Here is a 9,737-nt window from a genome sequence, read left to right on the forward strand (position 1 = left end):
TTAGCCGTATAAGAGGCTTGAGCAGTTTCCGCCCAAGCCGAAGAGGACTCCACATCCATCTCGTGGGGACTCTGGATACACGGCAGGGTAATAGAGACCCTGTGTGAGATTCAGAGGAGCTTGGCGACCTGATCCATCGCCCACCTCTTCCCGTCTTCGAGCGGAAAGAATTATAAGACGTATCTCCGATTCCGATTTTGGTGGCGCGTTCACCCAGAGCATCTGGAGCTCTGTTCCGTGGAGCCTAGCAAACTCCACGTGACTGTCCGTGTTGTCTGTGTCTGTAACCGCAACTCAAGCAAGTTTTCCAGCCTACACCACTGCCATCTCGGTGTAAGTAAACAAACTTTAAAACTACCGCTAAGCGTTTGTGCCTAATTCCAGCTCGTCGCCCTCCCTCTCCGATCCAGCGTGCCCGGGCTGCTGGCCACAGCCCGCGTGCAGCATGAAAAAGGGCTCGGGTCACTCCCGGCCCGCACAATGTGAACCTGGGATAATACCTCAAAAGAAACCACAGCACTTGCTTCAGGAACCAAGGGCCCTTTAGAAGACCCTAAGAGCAACACTGTCAAGAGCCTTGTACTTCTGGTAGGGTCACCCATGGAAGTAAGGTCAAAGGTGAGGCATCAGACAAAGAGCAGTCCAACAACACACAGACCTCAACAGTGGAGCAGGAAGATGCAGAAGGCATGCTTCTCAATGGTTGCGAAGGTGGATGAAGGCTGCAGTGGAAGAGTAATCCCAGTTGTCTTGGATCTCCTTGTCACTGGACACAAGTTTCTCCCCCACCAAGATCCATGTGGTTGTCAATGCTCAACAGCCTCCTTGAGCAAAACAAGTCATGTGCAGGCTTCTCCCACTGGTCCAACATCTACTACAATAACCAATAACAATACCCTGTGAAGTCTTACGCCAATGGACGAGTGGCAACGGGGACAGACAAAGAGATCGCAGGGAGTCCCTAGTCACAGATTTACATGGAGACAGCAGTTGGGTGATGGTTGCTTCACCCTTGTTATGGGACATAAGGGTGATTTGGCAGCTGCAACTTATCATGGTGTAGCAAGGAGTCAGAGTGCAACCCTACTACACTCGCCTATGGATGGGTCGATGCTGGAGATACGGTGGACAGACTCAGTTAATAATAGATGTGGTCCCTTTAAACTTATCACATGAGCGTGACATACGGGTGCATGGAAGTTAAAGACTCTGGAGCTCCGGATGGAGGGAGGAAGATTCCAGGCCACAGAAAGTAAATTCTTACTCCTGGAAAGGGGTCTGAACCAGGGGATAGAAACTTACCTGGGCCAGTGTGGAGGCACAGGCAAAACAGACACAGGAGAGGTAATCTGGAGATGGCAACGCTGAGCAGAGATGGCTATACTGGTATTACTCAGGATACTGAGAAGCTGAGGATGGCCTGGACCTGCAAGAGAGAGAGAGAGAAACCTTCTGAACCAGAACTATGAGTAAGGAGCAAAGCTCCAGAGTAAGCGAGGGGTTTAGTTTTGGTGCGAGCATCCCAGCTAGGGAAGGCTGATGGCTGGGTGGTAGTCAGACTCAGGTGAAGGAGCAGCCCAACTGCTGAGGGAGGTGGAGTGTGGGCACGAGCTGTGATCATCAAGAACCCATGGCGAAACCCTGAAGGAAAGCGAGACGGTTGTGAGGGACTATAAATTGGCAAAGTTTCGCCTATTACTTTTTATTTACTGCAATGGGGACCATAGAGAGAAGACCCAAAATACATTTGTAACCTGGGTGTATTCAGGTATGTACTCTCTTCTCCAATTCAAGAGAAATGTCAGCAGGGCAGGTGTTCTGTGGGGGAACAACTGCTGGCTACATGCAGTTTCCCTCCTTTCCCCTGTAGAGAGCCAGACCAACACATTCCATAACGTAACTATATACAAGTTTATTAATATTACAATATAAATAAAAAAAAGATTAAAATTTTATACACACACACACACAAAACATTTACAATAACAAGGATTATAGGCAATATTTACACACTTCTATACCTCTCTCAGGATATGGTTAACTATTATAATAAAATTCTAACCTAAGTTTCAACAAGTGTTTTATAACCTTAAACTCTATCAAAATTTAAATCTATTTAGACATTAAATATAAATCTATACACACACACACTCTATCAAATACTTAGCCTCATAATATCAGATTAAAGATTTCAATATAACACAATAATTTTAGACTTTATCAACGTACACATATAAAACATGAAATATAAACCACACAATATCTGGTGATGTCTCACAAAATATAAGGTGCAACACTCTTCTTTGTTCCTCAATGCAAGGTGCCCGTGTGCCGCCCCCCAATTGCAAGAGGTACCCTTTGGAGGCTCCACCCCCAGATTGCAAGAGGACCAATCAAGGTGAGGGGAAGTATATCCCTCAACCAGGTTCAGACTCTTTGCCTCGCCCTGAGCAGGGGTGAGGCAGCCTCTCCTCCACCATCACCTGATTGGTGGAAATGTCCCACCAATGGCTCGAAGCCCTTTCGAGCCAGCAAGCCAGGCTGCTACTGGCATGCCCGTCACACATTGCAGATGGCCTGACAAGGGTCCACCCTGAATAGAAAGCCTCATGGAAAAGGAGGCTTGAGGGAGAGGACCAGCTCCCCGCTCTATGTTATTGGTTTTGCTTGTTGATCACTATAATTTGAGAAACTAGCTAAAGGACTGATAATATTCTCAACTGAACGCAGAAGCACAGATCAGAAGTAAGAACTTTGTGAGCCCTACTAAGGGTTCCAGTAACTGGCTTGTGTGGTTAAGGTCCAAGGGTAGACATAGGTGTAGGGGCAGGTGGAGCTGCATACCTTGCTCCAGACATCAGGGCCCCACAAATAAGGCAGACTCTCACACCTTTTTCTTTTCCAAACAATTATTACAGCAAGACATGGCAGGAGAGAGTGAGACAAGCTGCCTAAGAAGGAGGAATTCCCTGCTTCTGTTACACATGGCATCTGCCAGAGAGTTTGTGACTCTAGGATTGTCCAACTTAGCCATCAACAGACTCATCTACAACCCTTTACTTGACCTGTAGGAATGACCATCCTCAACTGTGAGGGATTGCTAATGATGAGAAGAAACTGAAAAGAAGCAAATTTAGAACTGATGAAGGGAATGTTTTTTTTCCGCACAGTTTAAAATTATTCTGTGGAACTTCCTGCCACAAGACATGCTGAAACCAGTGGCTTAGCAAGATTTAAAAAAAAAAACTAGAAAAACTTACTGAAGAAAAGGACCCAGAAGTTACAGAAATAATAATAATAATAATAATAATAATAATAAAAGCTAATAGCATTCTGGGCTGCATTAACAGGAGAGCCATATTCAAATCAAGGGAAGTAATTCCTCCACTGTATTCAGCACTGGTGAGGCCTCACTTGAAGCATTCTGTCCAGTTTTACGCACTGCACTTCGAGAGAGATGTAGAAACATTGGAAAGAGTTCATCAGACTAGAAATTTTGGGGGAATAACAAGAAGGTCTAGTGTTATAATTGAAAACACAAAACAGCCAGATGAAATACACAACCAAACAGTTGTGGGCGGATCATAAATCTCTGTGCTTCAGGCTTTCAGCCAACCTCCACCTACAGGAGGTTAACAGGTTTTGCTAGGGCAAGTTATGTCAGAGCTCCCTATAGCAGGGCTTCAAACTCCTTCCTCTAAAGCATCTGAGTTTCTGGCCACTAGTGGACACAGCATACTAGATTAGATGGATCACTGACATGATCTTAGTTTGGTCATTCTGTGCTACTATGAGTATTTGTAATGATACCAAAAAGTAGGCATTTTTTACACCTCTAGCATTTGAAATACCACTTGCAAGCTCTTTGCTCTAATTTTATTTTATAAAATGTACTGAGAGATTTATTTCAAATGAAAATGAAATTAAAAGCCTACTGATTGCTTTAATCTGCAAATAAAGAAATTAGCCAGTTCCCAGAAACCACTCTCTGCCACCTCCAGCATGCTTGGAGCCAGACCTCATTACATGAGCCTGAGCGATGGATTTTGCCAAATCTGAATGCTGCCTCCTGGCGCCAAAGGAATGAATTAAAAGAAATAAATCTTTAAACCAGGTTTCCTACAAAAGAATCAGATCCATTAGCTGATTACTAAGGGAAGCATACCTATAAGATCCCTCACATTTCTCTGAATGACAGCAACTTTCAGTTTTTATACTGGTACTAGAGAAGAATCTAGAATAGTGGCTCTCAATCGTTTTCGACTGAAGGCATGCCTTGAAAAATGACAACTCTTCACTTTCTTTTGTTTTTTGACCTCAGAAAAACACTAGAGCAATTCTTCTGTTCCAAAGAACTCAGACAGACCACAGCAGGGCAGAATGTTTTTAACACTATGGATTCCATTGGGTTTATCCTGTGACTCGTGTGTAGATGTTTGCACACCTAACAGTGCTAATATTGCACAGCACCCCATGGCACCCTTAAAAAGATCTCACCAAGGCACCCTGGTTAAGACTCACTGATATAGAAGGCTGATTCTTCTTGAAGGGACAACCTAGCTTAACCTATAACGGACTTTGGAGTTTCTTAACCTGCTTCATAGGTAAGACATGATCAAAACACTTCAAGTAAAAAGACTTAAAAGTGTCTTCTTTACCTCATTTTCAACGCAGTGAGGACAATACAGGAATATCAATAACACCTGATTGCTGCTGGCAACTTAGAGACGCCTTCAGCACTCTCCTGTGCCAGCCAACAGCAAACGTAATGGAAAATATTGCTGCCTTATGGCAGTGTTGAGATTTATTTGACCTTCAGCCATAAAACGTTCCCACTTTTGCATCTTGTGTTCCCCCCACCGCCACCCTTTGGGTCACTGATAACAGTTGGCCCAGATCTTGTTCTGTACTGGAGCTGCTTTGAGTTACACTGCCAGTGCCAAAAAGCAGGAGGATGAGTGCAATTGGTCACCAGGGGATATCCACATGGAAGTCATCCTCTCATGGCATACTAATGCTGTAGTGTCTCCTAACCATTCTCCCCTTCCTAGAAACAGGTGCTCTCAATACCCCACCAGTCTGTTGCTGCTGTCTCAGGCTCTTGAAGGTACCGACCGGTAGCATGAGGTTGAGTACCTAAAAAGCCCTGGACCTTATACCCACAGAAGAATAGAGTATCCAGGTATCACAGGGCAGGAGGATACAAAGCTGCTTAATCAAAGGATCATAGGAAAGCAGAAATGGAAGGGACCTCACAAGAACATTTAGTCCAGCCCTGTGCTCAAGGCAGGATCATCCCTGACTAAACCATCCTAGCTGTTACAAACCTAAGGGGTCATGGAGTTTGTTGCATGGTTTCTTGAGTTTTACTAATATGGCATATGTAGTCTCTATGTGAAGGTATTGGTCAAGCTGCATTGAACTTTATCTTCCTTATGTTTAAGTGCATTGCAGTATTTGATGAGGATCTTTGCTGGGGGAGTCGATTAGCCCAGAACAGCCTGGTGAAATACTTGTTTTTCTGATGTTAAGGGTCAGTCGCAGGCGCTGGTATGCTTGATAGAAGCAGTTAAGGGCCATTTGTAGGTCCTCCTCTGTATGTGTAATGACAGTACAATAATCGGTGTACTGAAGTTCCACAATCAAAGCGGAAGTAACTTTGGTTTTTGGCGTGGAGGCGGAAGAGATTGAAAAGGTTCCTATTCATCCTGTACTCACTACCAATTCCATGTGGCAGATGGTCATGGATGAGCATCTTGATGACCACAAGAAAGATGGGGGGAAAATTGGTGTGATCACACAGCCCCGCTGGACACCAGTTTGAATGAATAAGGGTTCTGTAGTGAAACCATTGCATAGGATGCAGGCAGTCACCTGGTTATGAAGGAGGTTTAGGATGGTGATACATTTTCCTGGGTAGCCAGACTTTGATAAGATCTTCCATAGAGCCTCACAGATTAAGAAGTGTGGCATTGATACCACAAATGGGAAAGAACTAAGCCCAGGACAGGGCTACATGGCAACACTTTCTGGCAAAAGGTACATCTTGCTTTGAGGAAAACTGGCTTGACCTGGAGGCAGGAAAATGACAGAAACAGAAGCAAAGGAAATAAGACCAAGAAATCTGTGATCTGACCCTCCCTTTAACCACCACCTGTGGCATTTGCCAGAGATTCTGCAGCTCTAGGACTGGCCTTCTTAGATATCAACTTTTACAACCCTTTACTTGACCTGTGGGAGTGATCATCCTTGACCAAGAGGGATTGTTGCCACTGGTATTTGATATAAAATGTATTTCTTTTATGTTATAATATGGCCATGATGGTACAAAATGAAAATGACTTTCAAAAGTATCTTTGACACCTAGGAAGGACCCCAGTCTAAGCAGTAAATGGAATTAGCATTTGTTTTGAGTCATTTACTCCTTTGCAAATGTGCTCTAAGGCAGTGTTTCTCAACCCATGGGTCACAAGAATATATGAAAGGGTTGTGAACAAACTTTAAAAATGGATCAAAACCCCTATAAAATGGATTCTCCTTTAAAGGAGAAAAAATGGGAAACGATGGCTTTTCCCTTTCCTGGCAGAGTTCTGTCAGTCTGAAATGGGCTGCCTGGGGCTCCCCGTGTCCCACACACTGCGGGGCTGGGGCCTGGCGGTGGGAGGCCCTGGGTCGGGACTGGCCATTGTACAAATAGGTCCTTGTACAAAAAAGGTTGAGAAACGCTTCTCAACAGGGTACAGGGGCCAGGATTTGCCAAACAAAGAGGAATTTACCTTTCAAAAGAAAGGACCGTAAGAATGACACCTGGCCAGTAAAACTACTGAGGGAAAAAAGCAGCATGTTAGATTACTGAATCTCCATGCTTGAAAGGATGCATGTAGTCTCCTGGCCTTCATTAGACCAGGAAAGATTTCTGCTCCAGCAAATATAAACCTTTGGGGGTGACAGGAACTTATATGCAGAAGGTTGGCCTCTTTGAGGTGATGCATGTAAATAGCCAGATAGGAAACTATACTTAAGTTTGCTTTGAGAGCAGGGTAAGTTTTCCTTGGATGTAGGGACAAGATGGATTCCCCGCAGCTAGTGAGCTGGGTAGAGACTACATTTTGGATTTAAGATGCCAGGTGAGAACAGGTTATTGTTCTGATATCTCCTTTTGTTTGGTTATTCTCCTATCTCTGTCTGTATCTCAACAAATAGTTATTAATTTCTTCTGCTTGTTCTTATTTTCATCATTATTTAAAAATCTTTCTACAAACCACTTGTCAGCGATACTTATGAGTTCAGAGCATTTGACTATACAGGCTTGCTCATTCTACAGAAAGGGGACCCATCTTTTTTGAGTGCATGACTGGACAAGTGTGTCATCTTTTTAGCTGGCAAAATCTGCTCTGATAAGGGCTGGCAAGGCCTAAGTGAGGCAGGTAGGGACTGAGGCATCACAGACGAAGGATGCATTTGGCACATCTCAGTTGGTTCTTAGTGGTCAAGCAGCAGGCAGCAGAGGTTTGGGACAGAAGGGAACCCCAAAGGTGTGGAAACACCACACGAATGCATCTCAGAGGCATACCCAGGCTGCATCTGGGGCCAGGGCATGTCACACAAGCCAAGTGTCTATCTAACATGTTCTTGAAAACTTCCAAGGACGGCGATTCCAGAATTTCTGTAGTCTGTTCCAACCCTTGACCATCCTCCTCATCATCATATTTCTCCCAATTGCCAACCTAATTTTCCATGCTGAAGTTTGAGGATATTGCTCTTAGTCCTATCCCCTAGGGCCTGTCTCCATTCTCTCTGTAATTGCCCTTCAGGTGTTTGAAGACTATTATCAAATCCCTCCTCAGTTTTCTCTTCTCTAAACTAAATAATCCTAGTTCTTTCAGCCTTTCTTCAGAAGTCATGTCTCCCAGGCCTCTAATAATTTTGTTGTTCTGCACAGGACTCTTACCAATCTGTCCACATCTTTCTTGAAGGGTGGGGTCTAAAACTGCATGCAGTACTTTAGGGGAAGCCCCATCAGTGCTGAAGAGTGGACAAATGACTTCCCCTGATTTGCAAGAGACTCCTGCTAAAACAACCCAATATGCTGTTGTTGTCTTTTGCAACAAGAGCACACTGTTGGCTCATATTCAGTTTACAGTCCACTGTAACCCCCAGATCCTTCTCTGCAGTACTGCAGCCTAGTCAATCATTTCTCAGTCTGTATTTGTGTATGCAATTATTCTGTCCCAAATGCTGGACTTTGCACTTGTCCTTGATGAATCTCATATGATTAATTTCAGAGTATTTTTCCAGTCCATCCATGTCATTCTGGATCCTAGTCCTACCCTCAGGAGTATCTGCAACTCCACCTAACTTGGGGTCACCTGCAAATTTGCTGTGTGTGCCGTCGATCCCATCATCCAAATCATTAATGAAGATATTAAATAATACTGGACCTAGGAGAGACCCCAGGGAAGCCCTACTTGCACTGAGCCATTGAGGACCATTTACTGAGTACGATGATCCAATCAGTTGTGGATCATAACTTTAAGGTAGTGATCCAACCACCTTACAGTATTTTTATCTAGTCTTCATTTTCTTAGCTTGTTAATGAGACTGTTATGACAGACAAGTGTCAAAAGCCTTGCTAAAGTCAAGATATATCATATCTACTGCTCTCCCTGCATCCACAGAACTTTTCACCTTATCAGTGAAAGAAATTGGGTTAGTCAGACATGACTTGTGACTGTTCCTGATCACCTTGTTCTTTTCTAGGTGCTTCACAATAGGTTCTGTGAGGACTGGCTCCATGATCTTTCCAGGCATTAAGGTGAGGCTGACAGGTCTGTAATTTCCTGGATCTTCCTCTTTCTATTTCTTAAAGATGGGCACTATATTTGCCATTTTCCAATCATCTGGGACCTCACCTAGAACTAACAACTCTGAAATAAGCTCAGCCAATTCCTACAGTACCCTAGATGCATGCCATCCAACACTGCCTACCCAAAAAACCTAGCTTTTCTAAATAATTCCTAACCTGTTCTTCTACTCCTCTATGCTGTTTGTCTCCTTCCCTGCCTTTATTGCCAACTGCATGGCTGAAGTGACCTTTGCACACCTCTCCAGATTTGCACTGTATGCTCCCTGGCTTCAGCCTAGATCTCAAATCTTTATTTCTTTGTTTTACTTTAGATAATAAGACCTCCATTCAAATGCCTTAAGGCCTAATGCCAAATGCCTTTAAGCCTTAATTCATGCTATTGTGCCTCAAGGAACTATCCAAGCTACGTCCTGGAAATTACAGCCACTCCTTACCTAGAAAAAGCATTATGAGGAAAGCATTTAGTATATTTGTACTTTCAAATATAATGTAGCCATTGAAAACAGAAAGAAGAGTCAGCCCCACATGACCAGCCAGCTCTCCACAAACCATCAGCATGTGGTTTACAAACCAATGGCAGACCACAAATACGATGTGAAAATTCATCACTTTTTGGATACTTTAAATATTAGGGCTGTGCAAAGCTTTGGATGGTGATTTGATTTGGAGGAGACTCGGCCCGATTTGGTGGCTGAATCTCTGAATCTGAATCGAATCAGGGGACCAATTAAAAGGTCTGAATTGATTCAAAGCTCTCCAAATCTTCGGAAAAGATTTGGAGAGCTTTGATGATTCAGGCAGTCCCTGGTGGCTGCAGCAGGGAACTGTAGCCGGACTCCAAGCTGGTAAGTACTAGGGGTGGGGGAGGGGA

General features: G+C 44.0%; 1 protein-coding gene across 1 annotated transcript in view; it reads right to left on the reverse strand.

The window, feature by feature from the left end:
* Window positions 1–1,302: 1,302 nt before the first annotated feature.
* The window catches only part of ZDHHC14 (zinc finger DHHC-type containing 14), a 248,705-nt gene continuing 240,270 nt past the window's right edge, over window positions 1,303–9,737 (reverse strand). The window contains exon 9 of the mRNA XM_025202659.1: window positions 1,303–1,426. Coding sequence (XP_025058444.1) covers window positions 1,394–1,426 — 33 coding nt within the window. The 3' untranslated portion in view covers window positions 1,303–1,393. The remainder of the gene's footprint in view (window positions 1,427–9,737) is intronic.

The sequence above is a fragment of the Alligator sinensis genome, unplaced genomic scaffold (assembly GCF_000455745.1).
Source record: "Alligator sinensis unplaced genomic scaffold, ASM45574v1 scaffold331_1, whole genome shotgun sequence".
NCBI lineage: Eukaryota > Metazoa > Chordata > Crocodylia > Alligatoridae > Alligator > Alligator sinensis.